The 22,288-nt window shown below is 40.5% G+C and overlaps 2 protein-coding genes across 4 annotated transcripts; one reads left to right on the forward strand and one right to left on the reverse strand.

Annotated features, from left to right (window-relative positions):
• Positions 1-128: 128 nt before the first annotated feature.
• Positions 129-19,605, reverse strand: gas2a (growth arrest-specific 2a). 3 transcript variants are annotated; one of them, XM_080873349.1, is made up of 9 exons: positions 19,102-19,605; positions 16,957-17,020; positions 14,663-14,813; positions 11,791-11,921; positions 8,958-9,099; positions 7,643-7,706; positions 7,316-7,526; positions 7,122-7,229; positions 129-1,621 (listed from the first exon to the last, which is right to left on the reverse strand). In XM_080873349.1, exons 3-9 carry the CDS (start codon positions 14,805-14,807, stop codon positions 1,412-1,414), a joined length of 1,011 nt encoding a protein of 336 aa, XP_080729475.1. In that variant the 5' UTR covers positions 14,808-14,813; positions 16,957-17,020; positions 19,102-19,605; the 3' UTR covers positions 129-1,411. The 3 variants fall into 3 exon arrangements, with proteins under 3 accessions (XP_080729475.1, XP_080729476.1, XP_080729477.1); XM_080873350.1 differs by lacking the exon at positions 19,102-19,605 and adding an exon at positions 17,290-17,465; XM_080873351.1 differs by lacking the exon at positions 19,102-19,605 and adding an exon at positions 17,133-17,271.
• A 195-nt stretch (positions 19,606-19,800) lies between these two features.
• fancf (FA complementation group F) lies at positions 19,801-22,085 on the forward strand. The gene is made up of 2 exons (XM_080873335.1): positions 19,801-19,859; positions 20,113-22,085. The coding sequence occupies exon 2, from the start codon at positions 20,165-20,167 to the stop codon at positions 21,194-21,196; it is 1,032 nt and encodes a 343-aa protein (XP_080729461.1). The 5' UTR covers positions 19,801-19,859; positions 20,113-20,164; the 3' UTR covers positions 21,197-22,085.
• Positions 22,086-22,288: the final 203 nt, after the last annotated feature.

Raw genomic sequence — 22,288 nt, forward strand, 5'->3', positions numbered from 1 at the left:
TTTTATACATATGGAACCCCCCCCCCCCCCCCCCCAAAAAAGCAGCCTACTCTTAAAGTGATAAGCAAACTAGTATTTCATTAACAATTTAAAATACAACGTGCAAATATCAAAATGAGAAGTTTCAACTTTTCAGCATTTATTGGAAATGTACAACTAAAATCTGGCTTGAAAGTTGCTTTCCACAACCAGTGAATATAATACCAAACCGACATATTTATTCTCCAGGAATAAAAGCAAATTAATATAACATGAGTTATTATGCAGTGATTGATATTTCTCCATTGTAAGAACCCCCCAAAAGTAATCAATAATAATCGTATTTAAATCACTGCACCACCTGTAGGGGTCAGTAATACGACACAGTGAAGAACGTGAGACCTTAAATGAGTAAATCTATTTATAAATCACAAGCTAGTGAAACTGATTCGAACATATGATTGTCGGATGAAGACATTATTACACACAGGATCTATTCTAGTAATGCATAATACAATCAAAATGCTAATATATAAATGTACTGCATAGAACAGTTATGCAAAATGTAAACAATATGAGCATTGCTTTATTTTTTTTAGCCTACTAAGAAATGCACAAAGAAAAAGCTATAACATTTTGTGAATAAATTTAGGTTTTATGAGAGTTTTTACAAGAATTTAAATGTATAAAGTAAAGCATTTAAACTTCATTGGGTTTAAATAATTCTTCTAATGTGGGAGATAAAATCCCATTTGAGCCACAGCCCGATAGGGTCTGTGTATTATTAAAAAATTAGATAAGAAGATCAGTTTGATGGGAAATGAAAAAAAGTGGGAAAACAACACTAGCACAGACAAATCAATAGAATCCACATCAAGGTACCAAGGAATACTGGCTTCATAAAATTGCCGACATCTCCAGCACCCATTTCATTTCATGTAAAAAAACAACTTGTGTTTTTACCTTGTACAAATACAGATATTTATATGAGGAGCTAAAAGATGAAAGTGTTCTACCTACCATATGTGATATTGCTTCAGATGCAATAAAAACAGGAAAATCTCAAATCTCAAGAAAATCTACACCTTCCCTTGCACTAATTATGAAACCAATTATACTGTTACGATAATAATGAGCATGTTTTTCAAAGCTGTTTGCTGTTATGTAAAAGTAAATAACACCCAGAGGCCTACTAACATGTGTCCAGGCCCAATCAAATGAAAACACCCAAGAATGACCTTTAACCAACAAAACAAAATCATCACTATGAGAAAAATGTGCTTTCTGTGAATGGTGTTGCACTACAGCTTTAATATTTACTTCATGAGAACAGGGATATGTTGCATAGCTACGCCCCCTTCTCTACACAGTAAAAAACAGCACGAAGTCAATCTGTCCTTTTATTAATGGAATTTTTTTCAGTCTCGTGTCTTCACTTTTTGCTGCGGTAGTGCGCTGCCACCACCAGGTAGCTGTCAGGGCTGAGGTCCTTGATATTAGGGGACTTGCTGCTTATAGGGGATATCTTGCCCTCCACCCTGGAAATCTGGAGCATGCGGCATGGGTCATGTTTCAGCAGGTAGCTCTCAAAGGTCTCCCAGCCTCCACCGACTCGCACCATCACGTGCTTATTGTGCAGCATCTGCGGAAGAAAATAGGATTATGTTGTGATGCTGGTGTGTCAGAAGGGGTGCTTTAATAGATGTGGGTGAACCCTTCTATAGGACTAATGTCATTACCCTGATTGAAGCTTTGGGTTTTAGCTGAACGAACATGTAAGCGCGGCTTTGATGTCAAAGCTTGTTGATTGATGTGGGTGTCCCAAAAGTGGTTGGTATCCCTGGAGGGATTCTTTATCAACCCTGCTGCCCTAACGTCTAGGTGAATTGATTACTAAGAAACTCTTATTTCTTAACTCTAACAGTGATGAGACTGTGTGCAGATGCAGCACTGCTTTGACCTTATGCTCATATAAAAATAAAAGTAGCCCTAAACACAAATGCTTCTGTTAGTAGCAGGCATTTGATGATAAACTAGGCCCATTAAAATTTCCAGTTTTTGATGATGATGGTGCTACAGGAAACATCAAAGGATTAGGTTATTAAAATTCCTTCTGAGTGGGACCTTATGGTCGGTATGAGAAATTATTAATTAATGAGACATTCCCTCAAATAAGTCTGAGGATTATCTACTGGGTCATATATATTTTGTCATGCAAAAAATGCAATGACAAATAGCTGTTGGTGGTAGAATAAAAGTCAAGAGAGCACTGATGTTTGTCAAGTGGGAATTTTTGTTTGTTCTGTTACTGTACCTTCTGCTAATTGTGCACTAATTAAGACGTGTCGGTGTGTAGTCCCCCTAGAGTATATGTAACAAGCAAACCAAGCTTGCCAGCATTAGCTAATAGACAAGGTCTTCCAGTTCTAACTTCTATTGTTATTGGGCAGTTTGTTGAATTTGAATGGGTGCTTAATACTGGCTCCAAAACAAGTTAGTGTTCTTTGACACCCATGTTACAATTTACAACTTCAGAGCAGAAGCAGACACTTTTACAGGCTGTTTTTTTTTTTTTTTTTTAGCTAATTACCCACTTAATGATTGTACAGCAGGGTTGAGGTGCAGCAACTTTATTAACATCCAAGAGGTTTGTGCTTCAGTTTTGGTGAGTGGTGTTCTATTGTTTTATTACTGTTACTTTCCCAATTACACCACCCATAAAGTCTACAGGTTAATCAATAAGTGATAGCTTAGCCCAGTAGTTCTCAAACTGCGGGGTAGGCCCCACTGGTGTCCAGGTGGGACATAGATAATCAGGCAATAAATATGAATGGAAGTTAAGTTGAAGCATGTCTGTAAATATAATCAACCTGCCAAGGAATGCTGAGGAAAATTAGCCTATGTGGCTAAGTCTGACACATTTACATCACTGACTCTAAACAAACATCAGCATTACCGAAAAATTTACAGATGTTCACTTTTATATGGTAAATGGACTGGTTCTTATATATCCCTTTTCTACTCTACTGGAGCACTCACGGCACTTTATTTAACATGTTTCCTACACATACACATCCGTGCAAGCACATTTTTCTACGTCTAAATGCTTTCTATTTACCACACTGTGATGAACACATTTGGACCAACTGTGTGTTCAGCATGTTGCCCAAAGATAGTTTGGTATGCAGGCTGTAGCAGCCAGAGAAGCACCAATCTTTCAATAGCTGCCCGCTCTAACTCCTTAACCACAGCCACCCCAATTTCATCGTACAATTTTGTTGACTGATAATTCATACACATGAATTTGCATACAATCTGCAGTGTTAATGGGATATCTTCTGGTAACACTGAACATTTTATGGGTCTGAGTTGACAAGCTGGAAGATCAACTTCCCAACCTACTAGGATAGCTAATAAATATTCAGGTGATTTCATCACTAAAAAGCATAAAACCTTAAATTATATGTCTGGTTAAACAGACACATGCAGTGTTTTTTTTTTCCTATCCCTTTTCTACAACATTTGCTTGAAAACGATGCCACCTGCCACATCAGGGCACATTCCCAAGGTTGGCTACCATGGCAACGTCACCGGTTATAATAAAGAGACGAAATAAAAGGCGCTGGTATATTCGATGATCAGAAGCCTGCATTCCCCAGAGGCTGCACACATAAAACATGTCTGCCTTGCTATGGAGGCTTTTTGCCCCTCTACCTCATTAACACACCATTACACCTCTGAGGAAACAAGCTTGTTTGCTGAATGGCCCTATCTGAAGAAGAGTAAATCCAAAACAAGTTATTATAAAGATTATTTACTCAACTCAAAAATGATTCAGACAAATAGGAAAACAATACATAGTTAAAAAGGGCAAATTACATCATGCAATTGTCACCTCAGTTTGGCCAGATATGACGCTTCTTGCCCTGCAGCAGCATAACATACAACATTTATAGGCCTCTTAAATGAATCAATCGTGAGGGCAGGAGCAGGGCAGTAGATCCAATCATCAGCACCAGGCCTCAGGCTTTGTGATTGTGGATTTAATGGACCTGTGTGATGCAGAGGGGTTTTCAATCACGCTGCTTTGGGACGAGACCCTTGCTGGACTCCAAACCCTTCTCAGTAGGCCAGAGAAGGGCAGAGGCCCGGGGCTGAGCTGGGACAGCACTTCTCACAAAACCACTCTGGTGTTTTTCTGCTCTCTCATTCAAGCTACAACTAGCTCATTTATTCCAGCAGAAGGTCAGCCTCTCCAGCGGCCCAGATTATTGTGAAGTGAGATCTGCTGCACGTCACTGCTGTCCTTGCTCCCAGCTGCCTACAGACAGTGACTGGGCTTACTGTATTCATGCCTTTTCAGTCGACCCAGCTGCTGGGGGGGAAAAAGCCATGTGAGGAATTTTAATTAAAGCATGTTCAGCATGAAGAGTGCTGGCTGGGAGACAGAGGAACAGAGGCTTAACACTTGCTTTGTTTGTCATCCTAAGCAGTATCGCACATACTGAAGGTGTGACTAGTATCCACGATGACACATGGTAACGGATGTTTAATAATGTTGTTATAATTTAGCTATTTTTCAGTATGGCTGCCCATTTATATACTATACGGTATATATTCATCCTCTGCTGCTTGTCCTGAAGCTTTTTTCCCCATTTTTGTTTAAGACTTTTTTGGTTTGTTTTTTAAAAACCAACTACTAACTATTAGTAGTTGCAATACAATGGACAAACAGCAGAGGACATCCAAGAGTAAACTCCCTTTTGCTAATGTACACATACCGCCAGCATGAATCACATCTTTGGAGGTGTAAATCCCGGTTGTGGGTTGCCAAGTAACCAGGATCCCAAGGGGAGAGATGCTACTTCTCCGATCTGTTATTCTCCATTTATCTTTCACGAATCGCCTTTATCTCTCCACTCAGAGAAAGCTGAGTAACATTTCCTGAGCTTAAAGACTGATTGTGTGTGATTATGTTAGTACAACAGCCAGTTCTGGGTCAGACGTATTCCAAGTGGTAAGTTGGTTGTGAGATCATAGGTGAATGTGTGGATGTTGCTTTCTCTTTACAGCAAATGAAAGTAAACATTGTCAAGGCAAAGGCCATTTGTAGACACAATGGATGACCTTCATGCCAAAACCAGCCCCACATATCTGCTATACGACTGGAAAAAGAGTTTGCTTTGCAATGTGAGACGTTATTGTTACAAACCGCAAAGTGGAATGAAAATAAAATGAATGGAATAATTAAAAAATAAGAAAACGGTTACTGTCATTTTCCACTGCTAGAAATAGACTATTTACTCTTTTTGCCAGTTTGTAAAAGAAGGTTACAATGTAATGTATGATTTACTTTATTTGAACAATTATTTCATAGAGTCATTATTGTATAATGTGTAATATTTGCCTCTGAAGCTTCAGTGCTGGGACTAATGTCTTCATTATTATTTGGACTGAGACTTTATAGTAGTGCATAACAGTGTAATAATAGCAAACTGAATGTGAAACATTCAGAACAGTGACCTGAAAACTAAGCTTAAGGATAAGCTCACCAGTAAAGAACTATGTCCGTTGGGGCCTTCCCAACAATAGACTTTTTCCACTGAACAGTTTTATGCTAATATCCAAAACCTGATAATTTGATAACCTCATATGAAAGTGATACAAGTGAAAAAACGATTATGTTAATTATTATATACAGTACTGTGCAAAAATCTTGAGCCATCACTCATTTCCTTATATTTTGCAAGGAAAATAGGAAACATTGAAAATAGAATATATAAGGCAAAAACAGAGTTTGTACAAGTCTAACATGATTGAAGGTCAGTATTTGGTATGACTACGTTTATACTACAACACAGCTTCAACTCTCTTAGGGAAGCTTTTTATAAATTTATTTAAGCAGTCTTCTTGAAGGACATCCAAAGATTTTATCTGGATATTGGTCACCGTTTCTTGGATTCTCTGTCAAGATGATCCCAAGCTGCCTGAATAATGTTGAGGCCGAGCTCTGGCAAGGCCAATCCTTGACTGATTGCATCCTTTTACTGCACTGACAGTGTATTTGGGATCATTGTTATGCTGAAAAATGAAACTGAAACTGTCAGTCAAATGCTTTCCAGGTGGTATTGCTTGGTAGATCAAAATCTGACAGTACCTTTTTGTGTTCATAATTCCATCCACTTTAACAAGATCCCCAACACCACTGGCTGAAATGCACCCCCAAGCAATCACTGTGTTTTTAAGATTGCTGTAGTTGTATCTCTCTTGTGACCTGCCCCATACATATTGATGATTTTGATTTTCAGTTCAGTTTTGTGGCATACCACAGCCATTTTTCCCTGATTCCCTTCCTCTGTATCTCATTGTACAACTGTATAGTGACAATAAAGGCATTCTATTCTATTCTTAAGAATTAGCCACCCTTCCGCTGAGAGTATCTCTGATGCGGCTGCAGTGAATAGTGGATGAATCAGCTCAGGTCCTGCCTCAGGTCTTTGGTGGATTTCCCCCCCCCCCCCCCATTTCTTAAGGACGGGACTTTCAGAATCCTGTTCTTATGCTCTAGATATTTTTCTTAGGCCTGCAACTTCATTTCTCCTCTATTTGTCCATTTTCCTCAAAAATTTTAAGGACATATTGCACACCACATGTCAAGTGTTTGGCTAATAGCTCTTTGGGAATCACTTTGTTGTTGCAAAAATACTATTTTATTCATGTAAAATGGTGACATTTTCCTGGATGCAACGAAAGAAATGGGGACAAATTATGTTTTTGTGACAGACTGCTAATAACAAGGTGCCTAAAGATAGACGATTTGCTAAGGTCTCTGTCGCGTGCAGACGCAAGACTGGGCCATCTTTTGAGTTATGTGCGTTTTTTATGCTTCAATGAGTCATAGGTTAGTGCTAAGTGGCATAACAAACCAAAAAAACATTCTCCTGAAACTGGTCGGGTACAAGGACTGGACTCAAAATGAGGGAAAAAACAGCCAATATCCAAAGAAAAACTTGGAAAGACTTGCAAAAAGCCTGGAGAAGTATTCTTCAAGACTGCTTTTAAAAAAATCCAAGAAAGTCTGGCTCCTTGGAAGCAAAATACAAAGAAACGAGGACTTTTGTACAATACTGTAACACACTCACCCGAATAAAGAGCATCTTCTCCCCAACACGATATCGACCCTGCGACTGTCTCTCTACACAGAACTTATTTGCACATCTGCAAGGTGGATCATTGGCGATATGTCTTACCTGTTTTGACAAAAACAAACATTGATGTTTTTCCTCTGATAAGTTAAGTAGAAACAGCAAACAGAGGTGAACACTTGCTAACTTACGGCATCATCCAAAAGCTTCCCTGTGCTTTTTTTGATAGAAGTCACTTTGGTAGGAGTTGGGGATGGGGAAGGGGATGGGGAAGGAGATGAAGAGGGTGATGGAGGGACAGGCTGAGCTGGAGATACAGGTGACGGAGGAGGTAGAGGCGCTTTCTCTTCTTGCTCAATCTCTTTCTCCAGTTTTATAAGGCCAGGAGGCTCCACATTGTACCTAGATGAGGAATAAAAGAGACACGGAAATTATGAAAGGATTTGCAAAACAATCCAAAGACATACACAGGAAAATCTAGACAATCAAGGAGGAAAATGTAAAAACCAAGAGCATACCGTGATGCTATCCGGCCCAGCTCTAAAAGACAAAGGCAGACTTCTCGTGGCTGCTTATGAAGAACTGCAAAAAGAGATCACCTTTTAGGATTTGGTGATTAAAATACTGTACTGTATCTGGATGAAGGTGATGAATGAGAATGAGTGGCTGTGTGATGGTGAAATGGACATAAAAACAAGCTTATGAACTTCATGCAATCACATGGTCCTCTCTAATCCTGTTCATCCCAAACCAAATGGAAAGAATACTGCTCACATGTTCATTTTAACCACTTCAGAGGGTAACGGTAACCACGGCAAATAATAGATCAAACCAGACTGTGGACACACAAAGCATGAATAATGTGACACACCACACCATGCAATATAGAAAGAATATATCCACTGCGTGATAGCAAACCTGATGTTGTTACACCTACTGCTGAACTGACAAATCCATCCAGAGAAAGTAAGAGGGAAGGAAAGAAAGAAAAAAAAGACATTCGTCAGCTGGATTGTTCACTGAAGCATTTTATTACAATCACATGTCCACTGGATTCGAAGGCGATTATAGTTCACTGCAGCTAGCTCACTGCGTGTGTGTATATCCTGGAATCCAGAAATGATTTACATAGCTTGAATATTTTTAGCAATGGCTGATCAACCTTTTAGTCAAAAATATGGCAAGAATTTATGACTATTCTGCGTATTTGTGCTCTTGTCAGGGGCACATCTGATTATGAGGGAAATATTTCAGTCCGGGCATATCTTTGCTGCAAGGACACTGCAGTGAAATAACGTGCAAGAAAGCTCTGCGAAAGATCAGAAAGACACAGATAAACACTGAGAGAGCGAATGAGGAAGAGAGAAAAATATCCCTACTGTGCGCTGAGGAAAACATTTGCATACTGTTGGCCTACTTTCTCACCATCTCACACCTTTATGTCCACGCTCCTGTAGTTTTACTTTAGATGTTTTGTGCATGAGTGCATTGTCTGAGATTCCCTTATTGTCAGGTAGAGCTGCTCCCATCACTGTGCTACCCGGACTGTGAGCTTTTTGAGCACGTCAAAGAAGGTGAGGCTCGGTCTGGTGATGTGAGGCTTCTAATCCTCAGAGGGGAGGAGAGGGAAGCAGGCCAACCTGCATGTCACTGTACCTGTACAATCAGGCCATTCACAGAAGATAGAAATCTGAGCCCACTGCCCCAGCAGTGCCAGGGATAACCAAAGCCTGAGAGAACTGAATCTTTGTGAGGAAAGTGATGCCTGTTTATGTACCCGGTCTGTCCTACATCTTGACATTTTCGCAGGGTGAGAAATAAAAACAGACTCACCTAAACCCTCTGACTCAAACAGACATGTTTCTCCAACTCCGACCTCACGACACCAGGCCAGGAAGTTGGCTGTGTTGTCCCGTGCAAAGAAGGAGCCGGATGGAGCGCTCCGCCGACACGGTATCCTCCGATTGGGAATTCTCTGTCACAGACACAGAGAAGAACCCCCTTACTTTCACTTAAACAAGATCGGATTTAAACATCTTATTCTGCAGTTTAACAAAGAAAGGACAAAAGTCCTCCAGAGTGACTTGTTCGAACCAATACCCAGAGCTCCACCAAAACACAGAGCCACATTATCTACATCTACACTGATGTCTGCTGAGGCTCTGATTTCAGCCCAGGATCAAGAACCCTTCCCATTGAGATCAATATGAGAAATGACGGGTTTGAAAACCTGTGCTACTTTACCAGGCTGTCTATGATTTGGGCTCAAATGACATGCTTATGGGTTTCAGCCCCCACACGGTCTGTTCGGGGAGATTTATGCGCTTTGCTGTGGTTTTATACAGGATATGTGTGTCTGTGCTTTGAGAAAGGTGGAATGAGCTCATGCTGGAAATATGCAAGCTTTTGTGGGTATTTTTCTTTTCATTCCAGACTCTCCTTTTGACTTTTTTTTTAGGGGATCTTTTGTGTTAAATGACTTTGCATTCCCGGATAAATATTCAACTTTGCCAAGGTTGTTTTTTTTTTTTTTCATCTAACAATCAGATGAATGTATTATTATTTCTGCCTTGGCTGCCAAATGATCTGCACCTTTGAATGTCTAATGATTGCACAGGAGGTAGGGGACTTCTGGAAAAGATTATCTTTAAACATATGGGAATAATAATAAGGAAAAGGAACTGCTATGCTTGAAATGAGCAACGACAGCTATAATCAAATTATTTCATTCAAAGAATTTAAATACCTCAACATGCACACACGAGATGAGCAGTTTGACACTTTAAAAATACATTTACTTGGTACTTTCTTACTTTAAGAGGTAGATGAGAAGATTATGCTATTATCACATATGTTAGTTGGAGGTTGAACTGTCTTCGACTGACATCTCTGTTTTTGCACTGGTTAAGCAAATATGTGGTGTGCTTTATGGGTGCAAGCGGACAGATTTCATGAACTTTGTACAGAGCCGGGCTACTTTTTCCTCTCCAAGCCTTTCTGCTGAGATAACCAGCAGCTGCGTCTAGCTTCATGGCCCTTCCTTTCCCTGTAAAAAAAATCCCTTTTGGTCAATGCTACTTATTTACGATGTTTGATCTTCTCATCTCACTCTCCTGCCGAAACCAAGTCTTGAACATTGCACTTTTGCTTAAAATTTCAGTGCTATAGCAATAAGTTCCCCCAGTTATTGAAATGACTGTACAAAAATCAGCCTGTCAAAGTGTTATGACAAGAACGAAAACAACCTTTGCTCATCTGGACTTAATACTGATTGATATAAACACATGGGAAGACGTCTGGAGCACAGCATCTGCAAAGTGTGATTGATGGTACCCCTGTGCTGTAGTCACAGGCCCACTTCACACACCACATCGACTTATAACAGGGCTTGAACACAGATGGATGTCCTCTTTTAAGTGGTGAAATCTGATAGCAAACAACTAGAGCTGATCAAATGCCACGACAAGCATAAAGACTCATTGGATGACATACTGTGTATCAGACATGAATAACACGGTTAATCTTTTAATGAAAACCCTTAATTCAGACAAACAGAATCAAATCACGCTCGCTGCACAATATCATAATGCAGCTTTGTTTCATTTTAAAGCCTATCCAAGGACTCTCTCTCTCCCTCTGTTGGCATTCACAATCAATAGACTCCTCTATTTCGGCAGCTCCTCTGCTGTCTCACGGTCATTGACCTCAAGTATTTCCTCACATCTGTGCTGCTGCGCTCACACTGAGATCAGGAGACCCACTGACATCAGCACAGTAATGCTTCAGTGCAAACATCAACAACTCTCACTGAAGGACCAACAAACATCTTTTACTTCTTGCCTTCCGAACAGAGGCACGAACATGACCCAATCACAGTTTTTGCTGCATGCCACTGAGACCAGCTGTCACTTCAGCATTTAAATATCTGCAATAAACAGATACTGAAGGTAAATATCCATCTTTTAACATATATTTTTGAACTTTTGAGGATGTATCCATGGGGTTTTTATAATATATGGGGCATAAATAGAAACATTTTTCTTTTGCCTAGTTGTTTTAGTCACCAACCCCATAAATATACATCTGGACAGACTGATTGGGTGAAATTACAGGTAACCACTCTCAAGGCACCCGTTTTAATGAAATTCATTAAATCCTCAGTCAAGGCTCACAAGAAAAGAACGTTTAATGCTGTTCTCCCAAATCTCACAGGGGATGTGGGGCCCCATCAGTTAACGTGTCCTTGCTAGCCTTATTTTTTTTTCTTTTTTGCCCTGTTGAAGGCAAGAGGCCCCCATCCCCCCATCCCACTTTATGTGCACTTCTTTCTAAAATTGTGGAGTTCTTTGCAAAGTAGGAATTCACGGGCGCAGTCATCAAGAGCGTCTTTCTGCCTCTGTGCTACTTTCCAAATGTTGTGTTGGGATATCCTTTTGTATTTAGATGTGAAAAAGACCATTACATGTGGAAGTGGTTTTAAATAGTGACTGTCAGTCAATCTGACCTAATAAGTGTCTGCTCAGATGATGTTTTCATACTCAGGAACAATGCTCTGTGAAATCGTTCAAGCTGATAGTCTGGGAAGATTTTCAGCCAAGATTTAACTTTCAGATTAGTGTTTTTACTGTAACCTGTATCACACAGGACTATTGCAGTCTCTCTGTACCTTGCTGTTGCCAAGGGTAGGCAGATCTCCATTACTCTGCCTGAACTTCTCCTGCAGTGTCTCAGCCAGCTGGCACAACAGGAAGCCATTGTCTAAGCGGTCCATGAAGCTCTCAGCAGTGATTTCCAGACCTGAGCAGGAGACACATAAAGAAAGAGCAGCGCCACAAGTTTAAAAAATATACATATAGCGTAAGGAAATAAAATTTAATCTCCACTTCACTCCGAGTTGCGGTCAAACCTGACGCAGTGCTGTTGATTCCTAAAACCGTTTTAATGACCGAGCGTCGCTTTTGCTGCCGGGTTTGTGGCGGCTCTGGAGGAGCCAAAAGCTGAAATAGTACAACATGATTTGAGAGGATCTGGGGGATTTCCTGGTCACACACCGTGGGATGGCAACTACGGGGATGCATAAAAAAATCCAAAAAAAAACGTGGCATCTGTTTGTACACAGTAATGCCTCATTATCCTGTGCAGTTGCAGAGCTACGTTGGTGATCAACATGTGGTGTCCAGTTGACTGACTTCCAGAGGACCATTCTTTCTTAGTTAGATCATCGTGAAATAGGAGGTGGTGGCAGGGGGGTGTCTGTGGAAAGAAACTGGAGATATTTTTTTTTATCCCTTTTCTCTGTCTTATTGGAGGAGGGGTTTAGGGGTTCAATGTTTAATGAGTTCCAAATGTTGCAATTGAGCCCAGAAAAGAGAGATTGAAATCTTGAGAAACACTCAGTGAGTCTTATACTCTACTCGTACGACCCTCGTTCCACGCTGTGAGAGGAAAATATCTTTCACCGGGCTCCAATAGAAGTATAGTAAAATTAAATATTTAATCATACGAGTTGCCCAGTTCCTTCAATCTGACTTGAGATCATCTTACACTGGGAATATATTAGGATCAGTGAGCTCTGACCGTTTGCAAACTCAGCCTTCTCCTTGCATTAAAACTACAATTAAACACCTGTTAAGTTTCTTGGGTTTTTCTTGCACTGCTAAACAACTGAACAACTGTCCACAGACAAATGCACAAAGACAAACATAAACACCTGCCAAGTGCTTTAAACCACCTTTGTGGTAGTTCCTGCTTAAGTAAGTGTCTTGAGGAGCACATTTTGCCATGATGACAGACAAAAAGACAGACTCGGGAAGTGAAAACAATACGAGCCAAGCTGTTACCGCTTTGACAACAATGACTCATCAGTATAACCAAACATATGCCTCCCACACGGCAGCGGGCCACACGGCAGGTCTCACCTGAAACTGTAATCAAGGATGTCAGCATCTTGTTTCACAGAATAAAAAAAAATACTGAGCAAATACAGAACTTGGCCTAAACCAACAAATTAATTCTGTAGTGTTTATTCACTGGAAACACTTGCATGCTCCTGCTTCTGAACCCTTTAGTTCCATGGCTTTCTGGCTCAGCTGGTTCCAGTGCAAACACACACACAGCCAGAGATAACGCGGAAGACACTGAAGTTGTTTTAAGTTGTTTACACACAGACATGAGAGAGTCTCAGGAACCTTATAGTTGGTTTGAAAAGTGTCTGTTATATGCATCCAGGAGTAACTCCCAGTCATAACACATACAGTAGTTCTTAAGCATATTTTAAACAAAAAGCACAGTCTATGAAGCGTTTAGCACCAGGGCCAGCGGAGGCCCTTGGTTTTGTGTAACAAGAAACAATCAAGCAGTTCATACTTATCTCTTCTAACATATAGGTGCGACCTTGTTAATAACCTAAAAGCAGTACAAACATGATAATTACAAACACAAACCAACATACTTATGACAAAAGCTAGAGTAAACGTGCTGCATGTGTGTATTTTTGTGTGTTCACTCATACACTGGCTTCCTCATTAGCACTCAGTCATTGAAATTTTGAGAACTTGACTCTAACAAATTTAAAATTCTGATGAAACACTGGTTAACAGACAGTTTACATCTCTGAAACCCAACTAACAAATACATAATTCTTACTCTGGTGGCAGCCTTTGTAAGAATATTTATGAGCTGACTCTGGTGAGTCATTGGTGCAAGAATGCTTAAGAAAACATCATGGAAATGACTGTAGGTGTTTCTCTAAGGTATTTCACTAATGATATCCATGTTTAATACAAATTTTTCCCTGGCTCTAGGAACAAACAAAAAGAAACAACAACAAAAAAACCATACAAAACTCATTCATACACACCCATTCAAATCAGATCAAAGTGCACTGTGCTTTTGTTTTGTGGCTGCGCTGTTAAAGAAGTACAGCGCAGAGAATTGTTTATTATGCAACCACATCCTTGCACAGTGCTGATGCTCCCACCCACTGTGCATTATTTAAGAACAGTTAATGGTGTCCATTATTCATTTAAAGTAAATCTATGAAAGAGCGTTGCAACTGAAACAGGTCCACACAATCTGGGGACTTTAAAATAGTTTGTAATGAGGTGCGGATTGATCACAATCCCCTGCAGAGGTGTTTACATCAGCAAAGACCAGTCAAGTTAATTTTAGACACAAAGCAATGAAATGTGCAGGATTTTTTCAAAGCCAAGCTATTTCTAAGCCTGTGTATCCAATGAATCTACAAACCACACCCTGATTTTTTAAATTTATTTTATTTCGCACAGCTAGCAAAACATCTGAGAAATGAATGATTTAAAACACATTTTAACCACAGTTCAGGAATATAACTGTAACTTTATATATGTAATAGTATTACTACTCCTCAAGGCGATTGTTGTTATGATTTGGCCCTATATAAATATAACTGAATTAAATTCGCTTTGCTTAGCGAATTAAACCATGTTATAAACTATAACTCGTGGTAATAAATCCTCACTGTTAATAGCATGTGTTTCTTGCTCGTTAGTGTGACTTACCAAGAATATTAGTGAGCCACAGGGCCAGGTCTTCCTTCATAGGCAGCAGGCTGGCCTCATGTCGACTGGAAAGCCACTGTTGGTACTGCTGCATGTCTGTCAGGCCGGGCCCGCTGGGCTGTTTGGGGCTCAGGGAACTGCACATGGTTCCCTATTCATCAGCAGTAGAAGGTTAAGACAGTCCAATGATATAGAATTCATGAACATGTAAGATATCTGTAATATTATGCAAGCAGACACAATGTGCAGCTCCAGTGTGCAGTATAGCAGATCTTCAAAACATTAATAAAGGAGGTACATATTATCCAGATACCTCAGCATATTAATTGGACTCCATCTAAGTCCTGCTAATAAATGCTTTGTTGTTGTAGCAGGCAACAAAACCATCATGTTCTTCTCTATACATGCATATGTTTGAGTATGCACCCATGTATGTATGTATATACATACATGAGCCCCAACATTAAAACCATTAAGTGGTGAAGTGAAAAAAACATTGATCATATTGTTAAAAAGCAGCGTTCAGCTGGAAAGAACTGGAAAAACTCTGCCAGACATCAGCAGCAGCCTCCCCCAGCGGGACGATGTACCTCATCAAATGGCAAAAACGGCTCAGGAATGGCTCAAAGAACATGACAAAGAGTCCAAGACATTCCCTCCAACCAAGTCCCCTGATCACACTGTAACGCAGACCCACTCCTGCACACTTCACAGTCAGCATTACTTAGATTACAAAGGTTCTTCAGTTATCTGCACAATGAGCTGATTTTCAACTTTGCTGTTAGCTTTGTGTTAATACTTAAACAATAAAAGAAAGATCCTGTGTCCTCACTAGGATAGGGATTCATGCCAGTGTGTGGCACTGTAGTTCAAGGTTGATACTATTAACTGGTAAATGGGACAATTCATCTCAGGCAATGTTTCTGAGTAATGCTAAAGTAATGTAACAAGTACTGCGAGGAATTACTCTCTCCAGGGAATAATTAGGTGATGCAATGCATCACTTAATTCAATTTAGAGTTGCCAGGAGGTGGGCTGGAACCTATCTCAGCTGTCACAGGGCAAGAGCTGGGGTACACTCTAGGAAAGGGCTTCTTCAATTCATTTGATATCAAAAAGGAAAAAAACAAAAAACAAAAAGAGAAATTCCCAGTGTTATACCCATTCAGTTGACAGTGATGCAAAACAGAGTGAATCGGAGAATTCTCATATGTAATAACCTTAAACCAGAGGTTCATTTACCTTCAAAGTAGTTACACATTTTCTGGAAATATACTAATCCGTCATTTCAGCTCTAGTTAGCATCCTCCAAATATTGTGCAGCTCTTTTGAAAGCTTAAACAAAGTTGGTTACAGCGGTCATGATATGTCACGATAACAGAAGGAACCTCTGAACATGTGTGTGTTTTATACTCGTGATCTAAACGGATCCTCACAATAAAATTCTTCTGTATTAGCTATCATTCATGTTGCATATTCACAAAAGGGGCAGAGGAGGAGCAAGCTGAAACAGGAAAGGAGAGCAGCTTTGTTCTCCTGGTCAAAATCCTGGTATGGATTACAATAAACCTGATGACATTAGAGAGCACCATTTCTTTCCACCCCTTCTTTGGACAAGAGACACTTTTATACCAGCCAGACTGGTACAGTAGGACTTTTATTCAACCAACAAAGAGCTCCTTCAAATTACTCTGCCATCTATTAAGCAGTCTATCCAGCGGTGCATATCAGCCCATCACAGTCAACAGTGCAGCAGGTCTTGCATTACAGGTTGATGGACAGATTGCATTTGACATCAGTACTTGGAACAATATTTAACTGCTGCTTATTTCCTTGAAAGTGAAGTCACTGAGTAAATTAGCATTTGGCCCAGTCTTTTCCAATACCAGGCTACAGTGCGCCAAGGGTGCACCGCATTAGCTGCAATATGAAAATCTTTCAGATATCAGTCCAGTGTCACTCCATTAACAGATTTGCGGTGGAGAAGAGTGAGTGCCTGACAAAACAACTGGGCACCAGATGCAAGACCTGAGCTGTGTAACAGGGCACATCAGCAGCACTGCAAGCGTCAATCTGTTCTCTAAAGTACTCTGACATAGAAAAACGATGCAATGCAGACAGAAAGGAGACACCCCAACCTTTAGAGCATAGAGGTAGTGGCATAACGGGGATTTAAAGGCTCCCAAAGTACTCAAGAGTTTCTATTTTAAAATAACAAATAAGATATGAGCAAAATGTCTTTTCTCTGTTACATACAGAACAAACATCTTAAGTCTGGTATCATTACAGCTTACCTAACAGCCAATGATGAAGTGACTTTGTTCTCCTTTTTTCTGGTAAAGTTCTTTGTCCGGGGTTCTTTAAAGAAACAGAAAGTTACTTGAAGAGAATTCACATTCTTGAAATCTTGTTGTTGCATTTTAAAGGTTTTGCCTCCACCGCTTCCTCCAAGCAGGAACATTTCACATACCGTCTGGCACGCAAATAAAAACAGGATATCGGATGCAAATTGCAAGAAGAGCTTATTTAAACAAGGAAGCTGCCACGAACAAGTAGTTCAAAGCACGCGGTGGATGAAAATTTCCTGTGAATACTGAGTGAGTGCAGCACGATATGAGGAATCTGACCTTTAAAGCTGTGTAACATTTCAAGGTCCGTCTGGAGTTGGCTGCAACTAAATGGCACCGTGATGCAAAACTGGACATCAGGACCTTGATGTCCGACCAAGGCTGTCAGATCTTTGAGAAGGCAACTTCTACTCGCTTGCATACACACACAAAAGTCTGGAGCTCGGCGCTCACACACAGGTGCTACATTCCCATGTCCACTGGTGAAGGCTGACAGACAGAACAAGGGCACTAGGATGTCTCATGTCTCCCAGTGCAAGAGCTTAACAAGCTCATTCCCTGTGCTGCGTCAGTGGGCAATGCATCAAGCTGCTATTTTACGTATTGTTATTGTACATTTTCCTTATTAAAGCTGTATGGTATAAAAACTTTCTGAAAGATTCTTATGTGTCTTCTCACATGTCACTTTAAATTAACTTAAAATTCACTACAATTTTCTTGCTTTGTTTGAATTCGCACATACTAGTCTCTGTTCAATAAATCTTCATGTCAACCTTGGTTCAGTTTTATTGTTCTTGACAAGATCGTAAACAAACATCGAGCTCAATTTTCACCATTTTTTCCCCAAGAAAATAGCCCCGGCCAGCTGTTGTAAAACATACCTGGTTCCTCTCACCATACTGTTTCCTGACATGTTTTGCTTCAGCAGCCTGCACTCTGCTAAACTGCGTGTATTTTAAGAATCTGGTTCATGATCGAATGCTAGGCTTTGTGCATTCACAAAGAGATCCCACTTTTCAACCCAAAACATTAAAAAAATATATATATAGAAATACAAAATTTACATTCATCCTGAGTCATCTCGTGACTTCACTAAAGCCATGCTAATGTGCCACGGTTGGCTGCAGATTGCTTCGGGAAAGGCATATGGATGGGAATTTTGACTGATGAATCACATTAGAAAGTACAAGAGCGGCTCTGTCCTCGTAACCCTCTTTGCCCTGCGTGCCCTCCTCCACTACAACAGTTAGCCGATCTGGAGGTTGATTTGTCCATCTAAATAAGGACACTCAGCATGTTTCTACTGCTGACAAGTAATCTGTTGTGTTCAGGTATCAGATTGCTTGAGGTGCTACAGTCAATGAAGCACACTGTCTGTATGGGAATCTGCACTTAAGTCTTACAAATGAAATGATTTCATAATGGAATATGCAACCTCAGACCTTTGATTAAGGAAACATTTGAACTGTCAACAAACCAAAGTTCAGGCTGACTGTATGTCAAGAAAACAGATAAAATGAGCTATTTTTATAGTTTCTCTGAATTTGGTGCCAGGGCTTGGTTTTGGGTAGAACTGTATTGGCCTCTCACTTCATTTACAACTGCAATAAGGCTTTTTAGGTTGTCTCCTTCTTTACAGCTGTCACAAATAAAGCGCCCACAACAGACAATTTACCACTCTTGAAATAGGTCCAAGGGAGGACGCTTGATGAGTTATGACTCAAATCCAGCAGAGCGCCTGCTAATTAAAAACCAATGAAGTGACTGAGAGCAGCTAGTACACAAAATATATGATATTCCGTTTAATTACAGATGTCTGGTGTTAACTCTGAAAGGAGTAAAAAGGCAAGCACCTTCCTGTCAACTGTCAAGAAGTAAGATTCAACCAAGCCCCCCTCAACTGTTAAATGAGTTTCATTAGATAGTATTGTTCTGCAAAGCACACAAAAGGAAGAGATTGCAAAGGGTACTTTCTAAAAATGATCTAAACCTAAAACAGAAATGCAAGTATGAATAGTCTGACAGTCATACAGCAACAGTGTAAAAGTAGCGAAAAATGTCCTGAATGAAAAGCTTCTCGTGTGTGCTCACCCTGAGGGTTCAGCTCGCTGGTGCGCTCCTTCCTCTCACTCGTCCTGTGAGATGCTGGTTCCCAATTTTCATGCTTTTCACAGTGGTGCACCGACCCACAGGTTAGCCTCCAAAATCACAAACCAGTGTGTACCGGGGTGATCTTTCTCGCTGCACAAGCTGACTGCACAAGCACACGCATACGCGCGCACACATATACTCACTCACAGCAGGCTACGCTGCTGCTGCTGATTATGATGATGGGAGGAAAGTTTGGTCGTGTTGGCACTGCCTCTTCTTTGTGTTCCCTCTGTAACATTTTTTTCTGGCCTGAGTTTCTATTCTTCCAAACGCTTTGATGTAAAGTTTTTGTCTGTGTGTGCAACTGTGCTGTTTGATCCATCTAGTCGCATTGTTATTATATCAAGACTGGTTCATTTAGGCGTAATTTGACACTATCTTGCATTTGAGAATAAATTGAAATAATGAATGACGATCATTATTAATACATTAATTACGTGTTTCAGGTGTAGTCTTCCTAGTCAGAACACCCTTATGATGCTTTTTAATGTAAATGTGTGTGTAATCCATATAATAAATACACGTAAGCACAAAAATTCCGAGTTTGTGTGTACCGAACTCATTAACTCATTTTGTGGCGCTAAGATCACTTGATGTGCTTTTATTTTGAAGGGGATGAAATTATATTGGCACACTTGCGCACTAACGAGCGGTATATTCAACCGGAAAATCAAGCAGTAGAAACCGGCAACAGATATGTGAGTTTCTTCAACTTTCTCCGTGCTGTCATATTCATTTTTTATTGTAACGTCAGCTGTTATTGAAACCCACGTTACTCAAGAGGAATTATTTATTGAAGTGCGGCACCGGAAGTCTTGTTTTGCCATGCTAGTATGTTGACATCTTAGCTAACATGTAGCTAAACCGCTACATCTCAAATGCTATAGCAGTTTTTCAGCAGCATAGCGAAATTCAGATGATTCAGGTTCAGGCTGTAACCTTTCTCCTCAGTGGGTTTCCGAAGCCGGACTGAAGGCTGAACTCTGAATGCTGAGAGCGCCACATGGAGGCGGTGCTGAAAAACTTAGCTAGCACGGTGGAGATGCTGGCGGTGGCGGCGCAGAGCGATGCGGTGAATCACTGGGATAAACAAACTCTGTCCAGGGCGTTTCACTGGGCCCGGTACTGCGAGCACGTCTTCTCCAGGTTCCATAATAACGCCGCTATTAGGAGGATCATGGAGAAACAGCTGCAGCTCACAAACCAAACTCTGCGAGATACCATCCCCGGATACACCGAAGTCTCCTTCTCGGACCTCCCCCGGTGCCAGCACTTGTTGCTCGTCAGGTTGTTGAACAACCCAGAACTTCCTAGTTCTCTCATGAAGATCCTCTTTGACACAACGCGTCCTGTCAAGACGATGCACGGAGACTATGAGGACGTCACAGGTCTCTGCAGTCACATAGTTCAATGCAAATCAGTTTATAAGGTCCTGAGCCCCGTAGCTGATATGTCAGCCCTTGGTGCTGATGCTGAGGTGCAGGGGGAGATGCTGATGGAGAGGCTGGAGGCTCTGCTGAACCAAGGCAGTGAAACCTGCAGGGCAGAGCAATTTTTAGGCTCTGTTCTCCAGGGATGCGAAGGGGCATTGCAACAATTCTGTCTAGTCATCGCTGCAGCTCTGCTGACATCCAAAAGCTGTACTGCACAAACTGCTGCACATGATTTTCTCTTAGACTGGTTGCAAAAGAAACACAGCCTGCTGCAGTACATGTGTTCTCTACTGTCTCCTACACTTTTGAAAGACCTGGCAAAAGAACATCAGAAACTCAGAGATGCATCTTGTAATGTACTGAAAAAGTGGGCCTCGGAAATGGAATACAGCTTAAGTGACGGCGAATGGGTTCTAACCAGCACGGGTCCCGGAGTGTCCTTCAAGAAACTTACTGAGCTCTTTCTGGCTTTATTCGATGCCAGTCCGTCTCTGAGGGGGGATGTAGAAAAAGAACTAAATGCTTTGAAGATTTCTGATGGAGACTTTGATGTCACAGGGCTGAGTGTGTGGGGAGACCTGCTGTCAGCTTTAAACATGTGACTGATGGTCTTGGAGCTTGAAAGATGATCAAATTGTGGCCAAATTCCTGTTTATATCTTGATATTGTCTATATTTTTCGGTATCAGAAAAAGCATATTAAACAGCTGACATCAGTTTTTTTTCTTAATGGTCACGTTGTTCTAACAATTGTAATGATATTTCTGTCAGTTTTGTTTAATTTTACCAAAGTGTGAGCATGACTGTGGGTTTATGAAATATTTAACATGTGAGAATTTAGGCTGGTGATGAGAAGAATTGTTCTAGCAGAGCAAAAAGTTTTAGGTTCTTCTTGAATGTTTTCCACCTTTGTTTACAGAAATGTGTTTCAGTACAATATTTGACTCATGTTGCACTTTTCCTCAGTTCATGTATCTAGACAAACACATAACTGCTAATTACAGATGCAGTAGAAAGATATAATAAAAATGGTCACTGTGGTGGCTCCTCTCAGACTGAAAATTTGTTGCAATATAGTAATTCTTGTTGAAATGTAAACATGTTTTTAATGATATATTGTGATAATTAGAATATTTGTGATGACTTCACTGTTGGTGAAATTGGCCAGATTGCTTATTATATGAGATTTTAATCTAGAAAAGTGGAAAAAGAGGCAGGACGAAGAACAGGGTGGGGCATATGATACAAGAACAATGGCAAATGAGATCCTGCTCTTGATGCTTCAGGAGTTAATCTCTATCTCTGGATTTATTGTTTTTTGTGTGTGTGTGTGTGTGTGTGTGTGTGTGTGTGTGTGTGTGTGTGTATATATATGTATATATATTAGTCAGTCCAGTTGGCTGTTTGTTGAACTGTTGAACTTACTTGTTTGGACACATTATAGCTTTTGTGCTGCTTTGTAAACCGTGTCAGCACACGATCCGACTCACTTAAACTGAACGTACTTGTGAGACAGTAAACAGATGCCATGGGTCTTTGGAAGCTCAAGGTTTCATTCAGCCTCATAAATTTGATCCTAATACCAAGCCATTAGGAGCTGCGTTGTTTAAAATTATTCTGCAGCGGCTGATTTATGAGGACCTAAAAAGAAATTAAAGTTTAATTCCACATTATGCAGATCTGTGGAGAGAGATG

This window comes from Rhamphochromis sp. 'chilingali' (genome assembly GCF_963969265.1).
Source record: "Rhamphochromis sp. 'chilingali' genome assembly, chromosome: 2".
Taxonomy (NCBI): Eukaryota; Metazoa; Chordata; class Actinopteri; order Cichliformes; family Cichlidae; genus Rhamphochromis; species Rhamphochromis sp. 'chilingali'.